At 41.3% G+C, this 23,657-nt stretch overlaps 1 protein-coding gene across 1 annotated transcript in view; it reads left to right on the forward strand.

Annotated features, from left to right (window-relative positions):
- TTC27 (tetratricopeptide repeat domain 27) overlaps positions 1 to 23,657 on the forward strand; it is a 114,342-nt gene that overhangs the window by 27,705 nt on the left and 62,980 nt on the right. Inside the window, exons 7-9 of the mRNA XM_066611559.1 lie at positions 2,626 to 2,762; positions 6,150 to 6,262; positions 6,802 to 6,868. Coding sequence (XP_066467656.1) covers positions 2,626 to 2,762; positions 6,150 to 6,262; positions 6,802 to 6,868 — 317 coding nt within the window. The remainder of the gene's footprint in view (positions 1 to 2,625; positions 2,763 to 6,149; positions 6,263 to 6,801; positions 6,869 to 23,657) is intronic.

Raw genomic sequence — 23,657 nt, forward strand, 5'->3', positions numbered from 1 at the left:
AATGCTAAATAAGCTTCTGTTTAATTTAGTAAAGATCTAAAATTGGTGGATTTATTTAGAATTTGATCAATGGAATAGGGAAGTTATTTTGGTGTGGGTAAGTGAAACAAATGCCAGAGTGAAGATTTGTTGCTGGAGCCTTAGTGAAACTAATGAAGATTTTGTTTAAGTGCTTTAAGTTCTGTTGGCAGATGAAAAGGCCATATTTTCTCAGGAATATTATATTAATAAAAAAGAGCAAAATGAGGACAGGGAAAGAGTGAAATTGATGTCTTGTAGCTGGGTTTTGGATGTGACCAGTACGGAGAATGCTGGTATCCAACACTGGAGGATGTTGAAGCAGTATGGAAATTATTTTTTTTCTGTCCTGATTGACTGTAGGAACAAACAGCCTTTATTGAGGCAGCCTGTTTCATAACAACTTGCACAAACGCAAATTTTGTTTCAAATGTGCATTCTGCTAGTCTAAAAGGAAAAAATTATTTTCTGTTTCAGTTCCGTTTAGATTTTAAACTACCTTTGTCAAAATAAATATTTTATGTGTTGCCTATAAATCGGTACGCAGAAGAGCTCAGGCTGAAGCAGTGACGATTCATAATTTAGTGGTGCCAACAGTGCTATAATTAGAGAAGCTGGCCTCTTTCCTTATAACAGAGCTAAAGCAACAGCATCTCTTTTGGAAAGTGTGGTAAAAATGATCCCCTAAGTTTTTGTGCTTTCAGTAAGATTAAACTTGGCAAATGGTGCACTTGACTGCTTATTAATTTTATTGTTTAACTATTTTTGTGAAGATTTGTGGTAAGACATGTGATGATAATTTTCCAGAAGACATGTTTGGAGCTTTCTGAAATTGTTTCCTAATTCAGTATAACTCTTTCCTCTGTATAATATATGTGTTGCTGCTCCACTTGAAATAATTGTTGGTTTTCCCTTGTAAAAGTCAGTGGAGTTTTTCATGAAAACTGTTAAAATGCAAAATACATCATTACAAATGACAATATTTTGCACAAAATAAATGCTTATATATCAGTTAAATCAAAAAGCAGAGCATCCTAATTAGAATTGAATATACTCTGTTTGTTTTATTTGGTTTTTACAATACTGCATAATATTTAACTTTTTCCTCACCAGATTTATAGCCATCATTTCTTGAATTGTCTTCTAATTATGATGTTTTTTTTAAATCTGAAGCTGCAGTGGCAGTTCTATCAAGCTGCTACAGAATTTCAGGGAACTGCAATTGGAGTCAGGAAATTTTACAGGGTTGCTCTTCATAAGTTCCAAAAGCATAGGGATCCAAATGGGTTTGAATTTTACTGCAGAAAGGCTGTCAGATGAACATGCCGACCTTGCTGGTTCGTGTTTAAAGGGAAACTTATGCAGTCTTTGCTCATATATGCAGCCTGAACAAATTGTCTGCCCAAGTTGCTATTTGAGCATACCCATAAATGCTGCCATCAGAAGGCACTTTCAGCTGCCCGTACTTTTCTTTTCTGTAATACTTGAAGTCACTATGTAACACTTTTCCCTTGCTGTAGACTAAATCAACCACCATCAGTGGATGCTATTCTAGACAGTAAAAAGTTTCAGGTGTCACTAAGAGTTTTTTTCCCCCCCTTGGAGGAGGTGTACGGTCTAGATCAGGATCACATCTGGGACAAAACATTATAAACTCCTTCCCTCAGTTCAGATTGAGCCCCTGTGCACACGCTGTTTGCAAAAGCCCTTAGCCCTAGAGTGGTTGCAGTGCTGTTGTTAATATGTAGTTTGGTTATAGCTTGCACATTTTTCTGTGATATAAGCTTAAAAATTTTAACTTTCAGCTTTTGTCTTTCAAACCATAGGTTATAACAGAGCAAAAGCCATCTGAAACCATTTTCAGTGTAGAAAGGAAGGACAACAATGATAGACAGGAGAGAAAGCTAATAGGGTAGATGCTAGTGAATTGCATTCTGCTAACTGGTGGGTCACTCACTTACCTAAGAATGCTGGTACTGATGGAGTGCTGAAGAGGAGAGAGGTGATCTATAGAAGGCCTCAGGAGCCAAGTGGAGCAGTGAGTGAGTGCAGAGATGGCCAATGGGATAAGAAAAACCCAGGACAGAGATACCATCTTCAGGAAAATCATCCGCTAAGATCGGCAAAGATCGGAAAATCATCCAACTAAGATCATATTTGAGGATGAGAAAGTGGACAAGCGGGGGGGGGGGGGTTTGACTGTACTGTGCAGAAGGGCAATTAATGTACCTTATATGGATCTTGGAGCAAGTTCAGCTGGGCTGGACTAAAGGTTCATGAAAGCTGTTTCTGATCTCATCAGCAGTCAGCCAGATATCGTTAGAAAGTCCCAAATAGGCAACAGCACTTCCATGTTTCTTGCTGTGTACCTTCTAGCACTTGGAGATATACTGCCCTGGAACTTGGAGACTCTATTTAGCTGTCATGGGAATTGCTAAAAGTGACTTTACAGTGGAATGGTATGTTCTTTATATATGTCCTGGCATATAGTTTGCTACAAGTTGGCCATCCTAGTCTATACTCTGTATAATTATATGTTTAATCTATAATTTACACACTTCTGACTACTGGAATGTCATCTTAATCTTATTGCCTACTTTTTTGCAGGTGCTCTGGGAAAAAGGACAAGATTTCAGGAAAAATGTGTAGCGCAGCTCATATTAGATGTTCAAAGAAAAGATGACATCCTCCTTCCCCACCATGAACTTAGTCCAGTTCCTACCCCAGTGGAAAATTTAACAAAGGTATAGAAATTGAAAATAAATGGTTGTCTTTTGCATGCAATGTGCTGCTCAACTTAAACCTGGATATGTGTGATTTGTATACTCTTAGTGTGTTGCAGGAAGATAAGTGGCATTTTTGAAGGCTGATAAAATGGAGATTGCATAATGCTCATATAAGGTACACAGTAATACTCTTTTTATATGATGTAGTCCAGTGTAACTTTGAGGGAGCTTTACTCCTTCAGCAAATGTTTATAGGGGATGGGGAGGGCAGCGACGTGATCCCCAGGATCTTGTCACTAAGGGGGGGCAAAGGAGGGTGCTTTCCAATTACTTGTAACTAGATATGGTTGCTGGAGGCTACAGGAGGTGCGGGGAGCCCTGCACAGCCCTCGGCAGGGCTCCCTGAGGCTTGGAATGTTCAGTAAAAGTGGGCGCAAAGCACTTCTGTTTTGCAGGAGGTGCTTTGCACACACTTTTACTGAACACTCCTAGCCTCGGGGAGCCCAGCCAAGGGCTGCACAGGACACCCTGCACCTCCTGCAGCCTCCAGGAGCCCTACTTAGTTACAAGTTAGTGGAAAGCGCCCCTGTTGCCCCCCTTAGGGACATGATCCTATGGATCATGATGCTGTCTCTCCCCTTCCTCTGCCCCTTAAAGCATTACATGAACTGGTGGGTCGTGACCCACCAGTTTGAGAACCAGTGATGTAGTCATTTTCTGATGGTGAGTGCTTGATCTTTGTGGTGCGATATTGACCTTATATAAAAGAATCTTCTTTAACTATAAATCTGTCCTACAAAGCTTTGGTACTATAGCAAGAACTTGCTTGGTTGCTAAGGAAGCACATAAAATCACTTTCCTGCTGCCACTAGCTTCAAAATTATTATTGGATATATCTCTCCATTTGAAGCTGTTGCCACATTGCATTAAAGAAGTTATGGGAGTGTTCAGTTCTGGAGCCTGCCGACACACAGGTATGCCAGTTTAGTTAAGAAGACCTGTTTATATCACCCACCATTCATTGTGTTTGCACTGGTGGTTTAATGCTAGAGCTGTTGCTGGATATAACAATTGGCACACTACCAGCAATAGTTTAATCAGAAATCTAGTATAAAGCCTCTAGAAAAGAGTAGGTGAATATATTTTTGAGGAAATAGTTGCAACTTTGTATTCCTTGATGAAGAAAGTATGTTGAATTTACAAATCTAGGTTGCAAAATTTCATAGATTGCTATGAATGTTACATCATTTGGGGGGTGGGTGGGATAAAGATGAAGACAGACACGTGTTAATGATAAATGTGTACTGAATTCCAAAATCTAGGTTGTCAGATTTTGTATCCTGTTGCTTGAGCATATCAATAAGTCAATTTTTTCCATTTTAAAAATTACTTAACACAGTATATTTTTTACACTTTTACAAAATTGCATAGCTGATAGGTTAACATCCATCAATCACTTGCAGACTTACTGCCTTCCTAGTGCTTACGATTAGTTTTGTAAAAGTAAATATTAAGCAATTTTTATAATGCATCTTATTCCTGGCATGAACTGCAGCCAAACCATGGGATATACAATATGGCAACCTAGATTTTTGGATTTGTTGTTTGTTTCCATTAAGAGTACCTGGATACCACAAATTCCTCCCAAATTTTAGAAAGATTAGTCTACACAGTATTTTCGTTTTGTTTGGGGCTGCTTGAAAGTGATCATGTGTGTTGCAGATTAAGCTGACACAGTATAACTACACAGTGTAACTACAGTCGTACCCTGGATCCACAGGGGTTCTGTTCTGGAACCTCCCGTGGTTATAGGCAGTAAAAAATAACTTCTCGTTTCTCTGTGAAACCCAGTCTGGCTTATCTGCGGATTCAATCCACTGATAACTGAATTCATGGATACAGGATCTGTGGATACGAGGGCCCCCCATACTTCTGTCCTTCCAGGATAGCTCAAGAGAGAAGAAATCCTCACTCTCTTCCAAACCCTCCATACTAGCAGAAAGAGCTTGGGTGAGAGGAAAGTGTTTACCTTCACCTGCATGAAACTTTGGAAAGCATTGGGGGGAAAAATACTTGCTATTTCTTGACTTCTCTGCAGCTTCCTGAAAGTGAAAGAATGCTTTGTCTCTTTTTCTAGCAACCCAGAGAACTGGAGTTTGAGTCAGGGTCTTGCTAAGAGGAACTAGCACCTGACAAACTAATCTGTGGAATTGTTGACACCTGGAGTTTTATGTATTTGTATGGTGCCTGCTGTGCAAGTAGCACTTCATGTAGTTCCCTGTCTGAAAGGCTCACAGTTAGCTCTCCTTTGTACTCTTTTTCCTCTAAATGCCTTGTTTGTCAGTACACTTGAGAACTACCTATAATTAGATACCTGTATGTATGTTTTAAGAATCTAATTCTGATTTTTCAGACTTTCTGTCTCTGTGAAATCCTCCATGTCTGCTGAAGCACCTGCAGTAGAAGCATTTTACATTGTACGAGATTTGGGGCTATGTTCTAAAGATTTGGGGAGTGGTCCATAGAACATTCTTACCCCTGCTAATTGGGTAAGAGGCACTTTTTCAAGTGGGTGCTCCTTTTTTTAGCAGGGGGAGAATAACTGGCCCACCTCACCCCAGCACTGTCTGTTCTAGTGGCTGTCTGCTGGTATTCCTTTGCATCTTTTTAGATTGTGAGCCCTTTTGGGACAGGGAGTCATTTAGTTGTTTGATTTTTCTCTGTAAACCGCTTTGTGAACTTTTAGTTGAAAAGTGGTATATAAATACCAATAATAATAATAATAATATGTTCTAGAATGCATGACACAGCCAATTCACATTCAGTACTGATAGGTCCCATTATCTGTGAACTGTACATGCACCCTGTAGCACTGCCAGAGCTTACCCGTAGAGCTACAGTATACAGCCACCTGAGTTAAAAGAGAAAACTAAGATACATGCATTAAAATACATAAATAGCAGTGGAAAATCAGGAATTGTAGGCAAACAACCTTTTAATAAAGCTTGTTAGTCACTTCTGGGTTTTTCCGAGAGAGAAACCCCACATAAATTTCCAAGTAATCCAAGGAGTCCCTGGAGCACAGTTGGAAAACATTGGACATATTAAAATGATAGAGGTGATAGAGAATGCATTTCCAAATACACTATAAAGAATTGTTTATTCTCCATTTAAGGTTCTGCAGTACTGTCAGCTCATCTACATTTCTTTGGAAAAAATCATCTTCGACACAGTTGCTGTTCTACTAGCCAAGAGAATCTTTTCTACTGGTTAATCAACTTGTGAATTTATATTCCTGGCACGGTTCAAAAATGATGCTGCTGTTCAAGACTTTTTTTCATTACAACTTGCAAACAGATGAAAGATTTTTGATGTAATTTATCACTTGTGTGTATTTCCCAACAGAATTATGCTTTAAATGATGACACAGTGCTGAATGAAATAAAGTTTGAAGAATCTCATCAGAATCAGATGCTTGACCTATGTGCAGAAGAACTTGCTGTGATTCTTGGAATTTGGTAAGGTAGTTGATAATGTATGTCAGCTCCATCAAGTAGTTTTTACAATGCCTACAGCAAAACAACAATGTTTTACAAGAGCTTCTGGGTGAAAATATGTTCAGGGAAGGGGAGTCTGCAGAGCTGGTAGCACTGTCACTCCTCTTGGCATGTTTCTATGTGGAGAGGCTTTTGCATGCTTCTACACCAAGAGCCATGGGCTGGATTGATAGCACCATCATAAAAGTCTAACACAGCATCATGTTTAAGAGGTATCTGATACTTTGAAAGATTGTTTTCACTGTTTTATACGCGTTTTAACTTGTTAGTTGCATTGGGGAGAATAAAATTCTAAAAGATGGGATATAGATCTATAAAATAAGAAAAATGTCTGCTAATGCCTTTTTTGTATGTCTCCCATAATTTCTGGAAGTGTATTTTAGGACACTTCTCTTGCACTGAATTTTAAGATGTGCAAACCTAATTGTTTATACGCAGCATGCTGTGGATTAATTTTAATCCATTGAGTTTAATACTCAAAGAAGATTTTTCTTTTACAGCATAGACTTTAAAAAGAACAACCCAGTCCATAAGCTCACTGAAGAAGAGCTGCTTGCTTTTACATCAGTAAGTAACTTATTTATCTTTTCTCTGGTATCTTACAGAGATACTTTGTTTAACCCCATCCAGGTCTGTACTTAACCTGTAAATCACTCTAATGTTGGTTGAATTATTTATGAGTAATGTGATGGTGTTTTTTAATTTTTATTTTATTTTGGCTACAATAAAGCATATTGAGGCAGACATTTAGGTATAGTTCTAAACGCATATAAGCTAAGCAATGTTTTACCTGTTAGAACCTGTATTTGCTTTTCAGACTCATGCAAAACATTTCTTAAAAACATTTATCCTTTGTACTAGAACCTGTTTGTTATTGCCATAACACATCATCCTGGCTTTGTATGGTATTGTAGTCACGGTTCTGATAGCTGTGTGTGAAAAACACATTAAGCTGCCTTTATATTGAGTCAGACCATTGGTCCATCTAACACAGTACTGTCTACACTGATTGGCTCTTTAGGTGTCTCTTTAGGTGTCTGTCTCTTTAGGGCTCTAGATTGGGGCCTTTCCAGGACCTACTACTGATGCAGCTCGACTTGAACCTTGTCCCTTCCACATCAGTGCAGATACTCTACCACTGACATATGGCCAGCAGTGTCATTGAGTGGATAAGATGTTGTGCTTTGGAGTCTTTGATTCACAAAGTCATCTTGGACAAATTGCTGCATCTCAACTCATTCAGTAAATGCCTGTGGCTCAAAAGGGATGATCAGAATAGATAAGTCAAAGATGGCTAAGGATTTATGGAGTTAAAATAATGTTGTCTAGTTTAGCCACAAAGCTCTTTCTGGGATCATTATGAGTTTGGGATTTCATCTGCTACAGTTACCTAACTTTACTCTACCAATACAGTTGACAGTGGTACCACTGTTGTGATGCATACTGGGTGGTGTTTGGCACTTCAATATCCTATGGAAACAGGTTGTCCTTTCTCCCCAAGTACCTCCTACCTTTATTGGAAATAAAATGAGTGTTATCAAGAGACTCTTACTTTCCATGGCTTCAGTCTAGAAACATTTTTTTCCCCACCATTTCATCTTTTTACAAAAAGTACCCAAAGGCAGCATCAATATGGCAGAAGATTAAAACAATAGTATTATAAAAATCATAAACTAAAATGTCAGTAAAAATCAAGATTAGAATAGCCATAGCAATCAGAGGAGCAACACTTGGAAATTTCAATATTTTAAGGGCTCCTCCATAATTCCCATTTGTCTTTCCATGTTGGTTTGTGTGCTTTGTCTTTTCACTACCTGATGAAATCAGTACTTGGTCAATGTAATGAGTGCACTTTAGTTCATTTGATTTCTGACATACTAGTTTTAAAATCAAGATACCAAAAAGCCTTGATTCAGAAAACTGACTTTTCAGGTTACTTGGTTGCTGTACTTGCCAAAGTTTTACTTGAACACTGCTGTTGATATGTTACTAGGGAGGAAATTTACAATGAAGGTATGTGCACTTCTTGGTACATGTTACTTTATGTGATGTCTTTCATGCACAATTTTATTCGTGTATTTTGAAATACACTGGAGCCTTAGCTTTGGGCTAAATTCTTCATGTAGGAAATGAGCTGTTTATTACTGCTCTGCCATCTAGTGGCAGATGAATTAAAAAGTAGTACAGTATACCAGTGCATCTGCTGTTGCTTAGTGGAAATCTATCATTTCATCTGCTCAATTTTTAATTTTTACTGTCCATGGATGTGTAGAAATAGCCTGTAGGCAGTCATGACACTTATTACTAGTTTTAATATTAATGTTTATGTCATCAGTTAATATAATTTACAATAAAAATTGGGCCTAGGGAAGGATCTTCACAAAGCATATTGCTCCTTCTCTAAATGTTTGAGAATTCAAAGTTCCATCGTAGTTCCATCTAGTTCTTGAGTGCTTTCTGTCAGGAGCTTCTGAGATATCTGTAAGCACTGTAAATGGTCACATGATTGCAAAGACCAAATCCTAATCACAGAAAGACTTTATTTAGTAAAGTGATGGTCAATATTTGACCTTAGCTCCTTTAAAACTATTGTGTGTATGTGTGAGCAGGCATCTTCTCAGCCTACATGTGGATTCTTAAATCTGCAGGCTGGTTAGATGGTTGTCATGCATTCATCTGATATCTGCTTAAATATATCTGTAATGAAGAAGGGAAGGTCTTTCAAGATCTTGAAACATCAGAATCTATAATGGTCCTCTGAAAGTGAATTGTCAGTCAGTACCTCAACATGGGCATTGTAGGTCAGAGTTTTAATAAAATGTTGGCATCTCAGCACAAAAGTTCCCAATTAAGATAGGCATTAATACTTGCTTGGTGCCATTAATGTTTAAAACCTTTACTCTTGCTTTGAATACCTACTCCTGAAGAAAAGTTCCGTGTATTTTGGTGCTATCTTAAATATACATTTCTTCTCTTGCCAGATGGTTTACAACATCCCCCCCAAAAAACTAGCACAAAATTCCCAAGCCATTAGCAGTTGTGCACGTGCTTTCTTTCTCTCCCTGTAGTACAAGGAGAGCATGTTTTAGCACCCTCAATGTTCTCTGGCTTTTATCCATTGTATAATACACTTGTCCATAAATGACCTCAGCGTGATGTTAGAACTACTTAGTGGAGGCGTTTAGAATTAATTAGAATTCATGTGCTGGGGACAGTGTAGATAGTGACCTACACCTAGGAAAATTTTTTATTTTTATTTTGACCAGTCTTTGACTAAAGAGCTCTCTTAGACATATAGAAGGGTTTGCTGAAGCACCCAGTGAGGTTTTGGATTGCAGTATTTAAAACATGGTGACCACACATTGTTGTGGAAATTGTCCTGAGCTTCAAAAGTAGCTTGCTGTGTTGCGTTGTTGTTTAAGAAATACAAATCCAAAGCCCGTAGAGTCTTGATTGTGATTTTTATGCGTGGTTATGTGGAACACCAAATAAAGACAAAGGCTGCTTATTTGTTGTTCATCCAACAAAGCAACTTCAAAAGATTTAATGACACATTTTTACAGTTAAGCATATTAAAGATATGTTTTTGCAGACAGTTGCTCACAGAATAGCATACAGGTCCAGCCTATTTATATACGAATTTTTTATACACTGATTTGACTCAGCACGAATGGCCCCTGCAAATGAGAAGGAATGTGCTGATCCCTGGAGAAGGGGAAAAATGCATCCCTTTTAAAAAAAAGTTTAAAAAACTGAACAGTCCTTTAACAATAGCCTCCTTAATGAGAGAGAGAGGGCAACTGGCTGACAATCCATCAATCCTTCTCTTTCCAGGCAACCCCTCCCTTCCCCCTGAGCAGAGAAAGGTGATCACTTTGCACTGGGGAAGGGAGGGGCTGAGTGAAACGGATGACTGATTGATGGATTGTCTTCTTAATGACTCTTATCTTACATCACAAAGGTCAGCAAGGCTGTTTTTAAATCACTGGAGCGAAGAAACTTTGTTTTTAAAATTGATTTACTATAGTGCTTTTTGCCATCATGGCACCCACGTGAATAATGAGGCTCAACCTGTATGTCATTTGTATGGGTGTTAATTTCACATTTAGACTTTTAGTCAACATTTTATTGTGTTAAAATGACAATTTTTTCAAAGTTGGCACTGATTCTAGTGTATATTGGAGAATGGCTTGAAGTAAGAAGAACACAAGCCCAAGTTAATATGGTGAATTGGGGATCAAGCTGTACAAGACAAGAGCCGCTGTTTTCCAGATTGTGCTCTTCATGGCAAGATCATGTGTGGACCTACCTGGATGATAAAAGTGCCATAGTGTGTTGATCTTGCATTCTTCTCATAAAATGGTAGTGGCAGCATAGTCTTAACAAACTGTGGCATAGTCTTAGCAAAAGCATTGTGGAAAATAAGAAGCAAGTGAGCCAATATAGTCCCACCTACAGTGCAATCCTAGGTATGTCTACTTAGAAGTAAGCCCCATTGAGTTCAGGGGGCTCTAATCCAAGTTAATTGTACAAGATTGAAGCCTTTCAATGTGGTCCTATGCAGGGTTATTTAGTAAATTTCACTAGTTCAATGGAGCTTAATCCCTTGTAACTTTAAGATTGCAGTTAGGCAGCCCAATCCTGAGCTCCCATGGTATGAAGCTGCAGCAGCAAATGACTGCCACCGCATCCTGCACATCAACGGCAGTCGCGGGCAGCACCTCAGGAAAAGGGGACTTCCCCCCCTTCTCCCAAGTTAGGGAAGTAGCCCTGCAATGGGGCTACTCAATTCACCGTTGACCAAATGGTCGGTGGTGAAGTAAGAGTGTTTGTGTCGGGCGCCAAGCCCCACACAAACGCTCTAGATCTGGTGGAGCGGAGCTCAACTGGACCCACCTCCCTCCCCGGCACGCCTCACTCCCCGCCTCCCTGTCACGCCTTCCCCCGCCCCCGCGTTCCTCTCCGCAGCTAAGTGGTCTGTGCGACCACCGAGCGGCAAAGGCTGGGCCGTGCTGGGCTAGCACGGGCACTCACCCAGTGGTAAGCCTTGTGAGCGTGCCTTACGTTTGTGACAGCGCATGCCAGCAGTAAGCCAATGCGTCAAGCCCAGGATTGAGCTCTTCAGGCCCAATCCTATCCAATTTTCCAGCACAATGCAGCCCCAAGGTAAGGAAACAAATGTTCCCATACTTTAAAGAGGCATCAGTGATTGCCTCGCCAACACAGGATGCAGTGCGTGTCCCATTGGCACAGCTGCACTGGCACTGGAAAATTGGATAGGATTGGGCTCTTGGCCTGTTCTGCCATTAATGTTCTAGTCTGCAGTTTATTTACACACAGCTGTTTCAGAATAACCCAAATTAGTTTTTAATAGCAAACTTGAACAATGTTGAATGTTTAAAATGAACTGAAGCTGCCTTTTCATCCCATCAGCTGTAGATATTAATTAAAAATTGTGCCATGATGGAATTGTATCTAATTTTGAGATGGAACAAGGCTTTATTGCAGAGGTTTGCAAACTGGGGCATTGTGACACTGCAGCCAAGGAAACCCTGTCTCTGCCCCCTTAAGGGGTGAGATGATCGCTACAATACTAATGGGGGCAAAGAGTTTTTTTATTTACCCCGGCAAACCATTTGGAAACTGGAAGTGGGTCATGATAGCTATTTTTAGCTTTTCTAAGGCTTGGGAAGCCCTGCAGAGTGGTCCATAAGTTCCCCGTACACTCCAGAGGGCTGGTGCTGCCAGGGGTAAGTATAAAAAAAACCCTCTCTTGTCCCCAACAGCGGCACAATCATGGTGATCACGTCACTGCCTTTGCGTTTCCCCTGCAAGCACTTAACAGCGGTTCCCTATTCCCAGAGAGTTTGGGAACTGCAACTCTATTGTGATTTCATTAATGTGTATAGAAATCATTATGTTTAAGGAAATAGTTTTTAAAAATGTTGGAAGGTAGATAATATAAACAGGGTTGAAAGGCTGATCTTGTATCATTTTAAACTGTCAGTTTAAATAGAAATATGTTAAGATCCATTTTTCCCATCTTCTATATGGTATTTTGAGATGGATGATTGCATAGAGATGAAAACAGTTCTGCGTTTGGTAAATGAACAAATTTAATTTCTTCCAGGATATAGAGCAGTTCAGTTTTATCTTTCCCTAATGTCACAAAAAGGGGACTGAAAAACCTTTCTGTGTTCTATTGAAATATTTCTGATGTATGAGAGAATTTTTTTTCATCATATTGCCATTTAAACTTTCTGTCTTTCTGTACAGTTTTTGCTTTTTATGTCTGCTTGCTTGATGAAACATAAAAAAACAGAGAAAAAAGTAGAGGAAACTGTCAAAACTAATAGAATATTGCTGAGGTCAAAGTTGAGCCAGATGGTAAAGATAGTTGGCCTCTGTATTTTACTTTGTTGATCCTTATTTTTCACAAGTGCTCAGATAATGGTGGCACATAGAAAAGAGAAAAATTTATACATCTTTTTTGAGCCTCAGTACATCTTCCAGTATAATATAATTTCTCCTATAGGTCAATATTTTTTAGCTTTTCTCCATTAACTCTTGTATTATACACTATTTGGCATATATTTTCTGTAACATATATTATTGGGTAAGATTCAAAGAACTGTGAACAGAAAAGCTGGTAGCTCCATCCAGCAAACATAAAAGAATTTGCACAAGAGTTCATGCAAGTGCTAAAACAGATGGATTGTATAACCATTCTGCTGTTTCTTTGGAAAGAAAACTGCCCACAGAATATCATCTTTGGAATTATTTTTACTTTTCTCATCCACATTCTAGCACAAGGTGTATAACATCCCTTCTATGCAAAACCTCACAGCTTTGTGTCTCATCCTTTATGGATTTTTAACTGCAAAATAAATAGAACTCAAAGGTGAGTAAGCAGCAGCTGTTATCCTGCACATGCCTGATCTCATCTTGGAAGCTAAGCAGGGTCAGGCCTAGTTAGTACTTGGATGGGAGACCGTCCGGAAATACTGGGTGCTGTAGGCTTATACGATAGTCTTTTGAGACTGAAGGTTGCCAACCAAACTTAATTTCTGTGACTCAGTAGGCGTAAAACTTTGATGTTGCCTTTTAAGCAGTACTGTATATAAATATCCAGGCCTTAATTGTTAACTACTGGTGCTTTTTAAAACACATGTAAGGGGTGTGGGGGGGGGGGGGAAGACAAACAATCATGTGCAGGTATCCTGAGGGATGGCTAATGGCACAGCTGTTTGTTTTGGCAGGGAAAGGAAAATGGAGGTAAGGGTGAAGATACAAAGAATTTACTGCCTGAAATTTTTGCCAAGTAATCAAGCTCCAATTCTCACTTCGCCTTATCTTTCATGCCTTGAAATCTAGCCTTGATTGCTCCTTCATCTTATCTCCGGGTCACTAACGAGCTTGGGTGGTTTAAGGGTATGGCGGCAGCTATCAGAAGCCCAGAGGAGCTTCCATCTGGCTTGCAGCGCCCCGCCATTTGCTGCTGTGCTACTTTGGCTGCTAGAGACTGCAGCCTATACTTGCGGGCATGACGGGAGCAAGTCATGGAGCCTGGATCTCTCCTGGGTTCGGCAGAGGAAACAGGCTGCAGCCCCAGCATGAATGCAAGCTGCAAAGCCTTGTTTTGCAAGACTTTGCAGGAGCACGGGAGTGCGGGACTGGAAGCACCACCTGGACAGGCTTGCAAAAGGAGAAAGTGAGGAGCTACACATGGTAGCAGCCATGGCTGCATTAGAAATCTCTCCAATTTGTGCTTTCAGCTTGGAAGGTAGGGTATGGCAATCCCTTTTCCTTCCATTCAATGTTCCTCCCTCGTGCTTTTGTTCTGATTATTTGCATTGTAAAGATAAGATAAAGTCTATCTGCATTTTAAAGAGGTACATACCCACACTTTCCTGGGAGTAAGCCCCATTGACTATAATGGGACTTACTTCTGAGTAGACATGCATAGGATTAGGCTCCAAGGGCTTTTGCACTGGTGTTGCTGTGATGTCTATATAAAGATCTTCCCTCCCCCACACCTTCCCCCTGTTTTTGCACTGGTCTGTATAGAGATCTCCCCCCCCCCCCACTTACATGTGTTTGTTTTTAGTGTGAAAGGGCAAGCTGCATCTATTCCTCACAAGCAGCATTTCTCTTACTCTCCCCTCACTGCAGTGATTTACTCCTGACATCATAGTATGAGAAATGAAGGTAGTGTGCTGGTTGTGAATTTTTCTGGCAGGTTGTGCAGAGAGGATACAGGAGGCCAGATAGGAGCTATTCTGACCAGCAGAGCAACCAGGGCCCTAGTGACCAGGTCAACTTTGTCCATTCCAGTCCTAAATATGAGTTCTAGTATCCAAAGGAGAGCTTCTTACAGGGCATCTTTCAAACTGAAAGTTATTAAACATGCCAAGGAAAGCAATAATTCTGTGGCTGCAAGGCAGTTTGGCGTAACTGAAAAACTTGTTCGGGACTGGAGAAAAAAAGAGACTGAACTGCAAGCAATGCCACAGTCTAAGAAAGCTATGTGTTTTGCACCTTCACTTTTTCCTGCCATGGAGAAGGATCTGAATGACTGGGTCATGGAATGCAGGCAAAATGGCTATATAGTGATTCGCTCCAGCATTCGGTTACGGGCACTTCAGTTGGCCAAAGATGAAAAACTTTCAGGGACCAAAGGCGTTGCACAGTTTGTAGCATCTGCTGGCTGGTGCACCCGGTTCATGAACCAATATGGACTGTGCCTTTGCCAGTGGACAAAGCTCTCACAGAAGCTTCCTAAAGAACTGGATGACAAGGTGAAATTGTTCCATCAATTAATTATAAATCAGAGACAAAAGAATGCCTTTGATGCAGCTAACATTGGCAATATGGATGAAACCCCAATGACTTTTCATCTGCCTGGTAACAGAACTGTTACAAGTGTTGGTGAGAGGACTGTACTTGTGAAAACCACTGGTCATGAAAAAACCCACTTCACTGTTGTCCTGTCTGGTCTGGCAGATGGCACAAAGCTGCATCCAGTGATAATTTTCAAAAGGAAAACCATGCCAAAGAACTTAAAAATTCCTGCTGGAGTAATTGTACATGCCCACCCTAAAGGCTGGATGGATGAAGAGGGCACTAAATGGTGGCTGCAAGATGTGTGGGGTAGGCAACCAGGTGCGGGTCTAAGAAAACGCCCATCACTACCGGTGTGGGATCAGTTCCGTGCACATAAAACAGAGGACATAAAGAAAGAAGCAAAAAGAATGGCCACTACATTAGCAGTTATTCCAGGCGGCCTCACATCAGTTCTACAGCCACTGGATGTCTGCCTGAACAAGCCATTCAAGGACCGAATACGCACGTTGTGGAGGGAATGGTTATGCTCTGTTCAAGCCAAGTTAACCCAAGGAGGGAACTTGATGAAACCAGACATAGATTTGGTTGTTAAATGGGTAAAGGATGCATGGGCTGCAATTCCACCAGAAATGGTAAAGAAGGCATTCCTGAAATGTGGAATCAGTAATGCCATGGATGGCGCAGAAGATGATGCCATTTATGAAGGCACAGATGAATCAGCATCTGATACTGATTCAATTGATGGTGACATAGAGGACATTTATGCTGATGATGTCACTGAAGAACAGTTCCAGCAGTTATGTGGACATTCTGAAGAGAAATCAGACTTCAAACAGCTCTTAAAGTATTGTGTTAAATGTTATATGTTATATTTAGAGCCTCTGGCTTAACATATCAGGCACTTTAAAGAAAGATTTGGTTACCGTAATGGTTCTACCTGTGCGCTTAGTTTACAGTTCAGTGGTTTACAGTGCACTTAATACTCTGACAGTGTTTACAAAAAGGTTGTGAAGACCAGAATTAAAAAAGCTACTGAATACAAATGTATTTTATGATCTTTTACTTTATTTTTAATAAATTAGATGGTACAGTTCTTAGATAACAATTACTGGGACATTTTTCAGGATCTGGCCTCGGGCAGAATCAGACAAAATTATAGTCACACACCTCCCTAAGTTTAACCCCGACTTATTCGAGGGTTGTAGCAAATTCCATGATTTTGGGCTCAAAGTCTGCCCTCATCTTATCTGTGAAATCGACTTATAGGCGAGGAGCTCCAGAGCACTGCGACAGAAAGTGCATGAGGCTCCAATTTGAGCTGCAGATCCAGATTGATTTGCAGGTGTCGCAGCCGTTCTCCCTAGGCAAAGAGGGATCTCAAAGGCAGAAAGAGGGCTATAAAGCAGTCCCCAGCATGTACTGAGGCATGTAGTCTTGAAGGGAGCAGGGCAAGGAAGCTGAGCAGCCTTTGTGGGAGAGAAGGGATGCTTAGAGGGAGACACAGCCCACAAAGTTAGCTGATCAGTTCATGCTGGTTTAGCAGCTTCAGTAGCTCTTGGGGAGAATGAGAGAGAGAGAGAGAGAGAGAGAGAGAGAGAGAGAGAGAGAGAAGACTGGAAGGGAGTTTGGGGTGTTACTGATCCTAGGTGCTGGTTGGTTTTCAAATGGCAGCTGATACAGCATCAGCGGACTAACAGTCCCAAAGGGTCTTAAGGCAGGATAGTGCAGTGGAACAAACAACAAGATGGGCAATAGAACAAACAATACAAGGCTTTGAAGCCTAGGGTTTTTATAGGCTTTCATCCCATTGAATTGTATGGGTTCTTCAGTGGAGTGACTCAGAGCCTGATCCTGTGGTCGGACCACAGTTGCAAATGTGCCGTAAGGCTCGTTTGTGGGGCTTACCGCTGGGCTCCCGCCAGAGCTAGCTCAGCATCAGCCGGCGCTGGGCTAGGACCCAGCGGGCTCCCGGGTTCCGTGGCTCAGCTGTCTCCTGGACCGCCGGGCTGTGGAACAGGACGTGGGGGCGTGGCCAGGGGCATGGGGAGGTGTTCCGGGGAGGGGGAGGCATGGCCAAGGGCATGGGGAGGCGTGTCGGGGCGGGGGAGAGGTGGATCCGCAGGATCCAAGGCGCTTGGGCAGGTCTGCTCGCTCTACACGAGCAGACCTACATGAGCCTTTACTTTAGCCCCATTGCGGGGCTGCTTGCCTTACTCGGGGGAAGGGGACAAACCTCCTCTTCTTCTGAGGAGCCTCCCGCCACGGAGGATTGGGCTGTCAATCAGGGGATCCTTTGTTGCTAATTGTAGACCTCTGCTGGGTTCTGCGTGTGTTTTCCCACCCAGTTGAAGGGGCAGTGGCAACTTAGAGGCTTGCTCCTAGATTGAGTTCAATTATGTGGTTGTTGAGGACTGTTGGACTTGTGAAACCTTTCTTCTTTTCTGCACAATTCGTTTTTCTCGAAATCGAGAGTTCTTAAGAGGTGGCTCTGGTCACAGGTTACCAAATATGCTGTTCCAGCAGGATTTGGAGCTGGAAGGCGTCACCTTAATTTTGGAGTCGTGAAACCTCAATATGAATGTAAGGAATAAACCAGTCTCTGTTCCTATTTGGACAACTCCATGGATCAGTGGGGGAGGGGGGGAGGTTGATTACATTGTTCAATGAAAAGTGTGGCCTTTCTGACCTGTGGATCTGTGTCTACTGGCCATCAGTCCTAATGAGCATGGCCCTCTCCTCTCCAAGCAGGTACCAAGCACACATGTGCAAATGCGTGTATTCTGCATGCCTTGAATCAAAAGGAAATAAGCAGAATATTTTATTCTGTACTACAATCCCAAAAAAACTGTAGGAGCAGCATAAAGATACATTTTGGTGTTCATGACATTGACAGGGATAAGGAGCATAGGTATCTAAGTATGTTTGTGTCAATCGCCTAATGCACAGAAGAATCGGGGTCCATCACTAGTCCATCACTAGAGCCCTTTTCACATTTCTGATCACGTTAGGAAGTAACGGGGCCACCAGGCTGAATCCAGTGGTCTTGTTCCTGCCTTGCCTAACAGCCATGAAATGTGTCAGACTGATGTCTTTCACAGAACTGATGCGCTGTTGTGAGGTGTAGTCCAAAACTCAACCCATCCACCCATAAGAGTTGTTCGCTACAGTTACTAAATGCATGTCTCTTCCTCCTTGCACCTCCTGTATGCTGCTGGTATTTGTACACTGGTGAGGATAGACTGTATGTGGAAATCTGTTTCCTTATGCAGCTTATATTTGGGTTCTCTTGATTATGGAATATTGCAATACTTCAGTGACATCTACATGCCAGAAGTTATGATAAAGGCAGTATTCTTCGGAAGAGCTTCTATACTGCAAAATGTTCTAATTCAACAAGTTTGGTAAAAGTTTGATGCACAACCTTTGGCCCTTCTTTCTTCCATTGGATTAATTCTCATTTCCTTCCATTGGTCATACTCCTCACAAAAACATTGTGCTATATGTTGTGCTAATGAATATGTGCTGTCGTTTATGCCAAACTCCATAGCAGTGTGAATTTTTGGTAAGTGAATCAAGGTTTCCTAGACACAGTTCTTTTGTGTTCTCCTTCTTTCTTTCACTTGGTCACTGTTTTCTCTGGCAGTCTTGTAGACAACTGGTTGGTATATGACCAAAGATCTTCTCCCTCTGATTTCTCTTTGGCTAGCTAGATCTTCTGTGAGTCATTTGGACAGGAAGGCAGAGTTCTTTATAGCACGGTTACAACAGAGTGCTGTTTGATCTGGCACGCCACTTTTAAAATGTAGAAACAGTTTGTTCTTCAGAAGTGTCTCATTTTTCCTAGCATTTCATCTTAGTTTATCTAAGTTTATAGTGTAACTGTAAATGGTGCTGAAAGAGGTGATCAAACTGGGTTCTTGGGGTTTAATTATTGTTCCATTGGCAGATGGTGTGTTCTGTGTGGAATCTCTATTAATGAGAATGGCGATGGCCTAGTAACTTAATAAAAATTTAAGTTTTGTTGGACAAAGGGTAGTGTGTACTAGATCAGCATATTTGTTCAGATTGCTTGTATTGCGAGCTTCCCATATTTCTGGAACTTCAAATTTTTTTCATGCATATTTCTTCTTCCAATTTTCTGAACCTGTCTTCAGTAGACCAGAACCTGTACCTGTTGTTCAGAACATATATGTACTACTATGGCAGAAGACATAACTGTAATACTGCAGTACTTCAAGCAGTACCATTTCTTCCTGTATTCCTTGCTAGTAAAAAGCTAGTGCTTAAAAAAAAAAAAAGCTCCTGCAGTTGCGGTCAAATTATCCTACTATTCCAATTTGTTGAATTGTTATGACGGCCAGAATAAATTGAGCTCTTTAAAAATATTTATATTGTGTTAAATAAGAGCAGTATACAATTATAAAAATGAAAGCAGTATGGAATTAGAATCTATTAAATGAACAGTAGGCCCACGTTTAATGCAGATTTACTAGTACAAATTCAAGTATCCACACTCTGCCTCCCTCCCCCTGGCAGATAAAAACTGTAGTTTAATAGTGCAGGCAATTAGGTCAGCCATTCAACTTTGTTTATGCCCGGTTGCAAGCCTGAAATAGGAGAATGAAGCTGCTGTTCCCTCAGTCGCCTCATGTCTCTTGTTCTGTGCTTTTGTTCTTCAATCAATCTTTCACAATAGTGTCATGTAGTTGTACCCTATTGTTTTTAACAAGATGATGGCTTGCATGGAAGGATTACAAATATTGATACAACGTGAAGTATGGTTGACTTTCATAGAATAAGGCAATGTGCACTTTGTTCCAGTTGACCATCTGCAACATGTAACATGAAATCTTACTGTCTAACCTTAAGGAAATATTACCTAATATCAACTGCTTGTTAAGAAAACTGACAGCCCAATCCTATTCAGCACTGGCATGGCAGGGCTGCAGAGCCAACACTGTATCCAGCGCTGAATTTGAGCAGGCTGAAAGTCTCCTCTGAGTAAGGGAACATTTGTTCCATTACCCAATGTAGAGCCCCAACCTGTTCAATGGGGCAACTTAGGATCTGTGCTAGCTAAATTGCTGGCATAGTAGCTCCATGTAGGGCTTTCAGACCCAGAATGGGGGTTCGGGTACAGTGGAAGGTCCAGGTTGAGGTCCAGGAAGCACTGGGTAAGGTCCAGGAAACAGAGAGTTGGGTGTCAATGGGCAGTTTTCACAATGGAGAGAGATGGAAAGTGGAGTGCCCCAAGGATCTGTCCTGGGACCTGTACTTTTCAACCTGTTCATAAATGACCTGGACACCAAACTTTTCCAAGTGGTGAAGACCAGAAGAGATCGTGAAGAGCTCCAGTAGAATCTCTCCAAACTGGGAGACTGGGCAGCAAGATGGCAGGTGCGTTTCAGTGTAAGTAAGTGTAAAGTCATGCACACTGGGGCTAATCAAAACCTCACATATAGGCTAATGCAGTGGTTCTCATACATTTAGCACCAGGACCCACTTTTTAGAATCTGTCAGGATCCACCAGAAGTGATGTTCTGACTGGAAGTGACATCATCAAGCAGGAAAATTTTTAACAATCCTAGGCTGCAATCCTACCCATGTTCACCCAAGAGTAAGTCCCATTTACTTTGTTTAAAGAATATACATAGTAGCTTGTTAAAAGTATAGGTCTGTAACTTTTCCCCAAATGCAATCACATACCATGGTAGCATCAAGTCTAATATATTAAAAATAAAATATTGAAATGAATGGGGCCCACCTAAAATTGGCTTGCGACCCACCTAGTGGGTCCCAACCTACAGTAGAGAAACACTGGGCTAATTGGTTCTGAGCTATCTGAGACAGATTAGGAGAGAGATCTTGGGGTCCTTGTGGGCAGCTCAATGAAAGTGTCGATCCAATGTGCGGCAGTAGTGAGGAAGGCTAATTCCATGCTTGGGATCATTAGGAAAGGCATTGACAATAAGACAGCTAATATTGTAATGCTATTGTTCAAATCGATGGTAAGACCACACCTGGAGTATTGTGTCCAGTTCTGGTCGCTGCATCTCAAAAAGGATATAGTGGAGATGGAAAAGGTGCAAAAGAGAGCAACCAAAATGATTACTGGGTTGGGGCACCTTCCCTATGAGGAAAAGCTAAAACGTTTGGGCCTCTTCAGTCTAGAAAAGAGGTGCCTGAGGGGTGACATGATTGAGACATACAAAATCATGAGCAGGAGGTCTGGTCTAGAGGGTAGAGCCTTCATTTGCCTGAAGATAACATCCGAAGGTCACCAGTTCAAGGCCACCAGCACCGTGAATGCCGAGACCTTGAAGCAGCTGACAAGTCTAGCCAAGTTATTCCACCTGCTCTTTTGCCGCTGTCAGCCTGTGTGGGAGGAAAATGGAGGCCAGAATGTGATACCAGATCATAAAAGATCCATCTGAAATGTTGTGGTTCTTGAAAGACAGAACCTTCTTCAACTGTAAAAATCCGTATTGGGATTTAGTATAGCCTGCCTATGTAAACCGCCTCGAATTAAAGTCTGAGGAGAAATCTGAGGACCAAGAAAGGCGGTATATAAATACCTGTATTATTATTTATTATTATCATGCAGGGGATAAACAGAGTGGATAAAGAGACGCTCTTTTCCCTCTCACATAACACCAGAACCAGGGGACATCCACGAAAGTTGAGTGTTGGGAGAGTTAGGACAGACAGAAGAAAATATTTCTTTACCCAGCATGTAATTAGTTCGTGTGATTAGTTTGTAGTGATGGCATCTTGCCTGGATGCCTTTAAGAGGGAATTGGACACATTTCTGGAGGAAAAGTTCATTACAGGTTACAAGTCATGGTAGGTATGTGCAAGGTAGAGGTAGGCTGCCTCTGATTGCAAGGTAGATGTGCAAGGTAGAGGCAGGCTGCCTCTGATTGCCAGATGCAGGGGAGGGCACCAGGACGCAGGTTGTGTCTGTTGTCTTGTGTGCTCCCTGGGGCATTTGGTGGGCCACTGTGAGATACAGGAAGCCGGACTAGATGGGCCCTTGGCCTGATCCAGCAGGGCTCTTCTTATGTTCTAATGGAAGCCTTCTCCACTGACCTGAATCACTCCAACCCTCCCACACCCCAAAACACCCCTTCCACGCCTTTGTTCTACTCTCCATCCACACAGTGCAGCAGTTACCTGCCCTGCAGCCATCAGGCTGAATAAGGTGCCCACAGCATGGCACTGGCCTTCCTGCTGGCACCACATACTCACACAGTGTTGAAGCACTTTACGGTGCTTTTATGACACATAATGCCGGTATAGCAGCCACTGCACTGGCACTCCTAGGACTTCAATGGGAGTGGAACCTGACTCTAATTTACACATTTTCCTCACAAATGACTTGTTCAAAGCCTTTTTCAGATATGCTCTCAAAGAAGAAAGAATTGTATTAGTGTGCATACCATTCAGTCTGGAATTCCTGATGTTGTGCTGCCAGAAATCATCTATGAAATTCTTCAAATTCTGGCACTGAAAAGTTAAATCTTTTTCATAGAAATCCAAATTCCTGATTTATTGCTGTTGAGATTGGACCTTAGGAAACACATAGTGTTGTACTGTGATGTGGTATGGAAGTCTGTACTTACACGGTTTCAGGAACTGGTCCAATCTAAATACTTGGGGTGCGGAGAGGACAGTGTTGCAGTCAAAAATAACTGATGTGGTTTTCAGCATAATGCCAAAGAAGTGATATGTTTGGTGTAAGGTACATGTTGGTAACATGGCTCAACTTCATTTGAAGCAAAAGAAGTCATGCCTTATGTAGCTTTTACCCTGTGCTCGTTACTGAAAACAAATTCCTTAAACAAAACAGGGAAGGGATCCATTTTCCTGATGTAAAGAAGGTTAATTGCAAGACTTTCAATGAAAAGCCTTTTCCATAAATGAAATAGGTGCAGCGAAACCTTGTCAAAAATGAATTAAGTTCCCAAGTAAGTACTGTAGGAATTCGAGGAAATTTGTCTGACTTGGTTGCAAAGTTTTGGCACCCCTTTGCTACAAATTAATGCCAGCTACGCCACAATGACTTGTTCAGCTCCTGTCCTTTACCATAAACAGGATGTTCGTCTGCCTCAGAAGGGTTATTGAAGGTCTTGCAAAAAAAAAAAGCCTAGAGGCTGTTGAAAGATTGTCAAGAATAATCTGTGCTAAGAGATAGAGGCAAAAACAGAGATGTTAGAACCATAGTAAGTGTGAACCTTGGCATAGAAGAATGTCTTTCAGATGCTTTTCTTTCCTCTGATGACAAATCAATCAATGATTGACCAGGAAATCAATTAAAATACAATTGCAAACCAGCTGTTTTTTAAAGTAGCCTAATAAATGGATGCTAAGATATATTGGCATTGTAAATGTATTGTCCTAGCTCCAAAGAGCTGCACAACCAATTTTGCATGCCGAAGGGGAGTTTGACTTTGTTTTCTTTGAAGAGCAGTTCCCCATTCCACATGATAGACTTTTTTTAAAAAAATTGAGT

The sequence above is a fragment of the Tiliqua scincoides genome, chromosome 1 (genome assembly GCF_035046505.1).
Source record: "Tiliqua scincoides isolate rTilSci1 chromosome 1, rTilSci1.hap2, whole genome shotgun sequence".
Lineage (NCBI taxonomy): Eukaryota > Metazoa > Chordata > Lepidosauria > Squamata > Scincidae > Tiliqua > Tiliqua scincoides.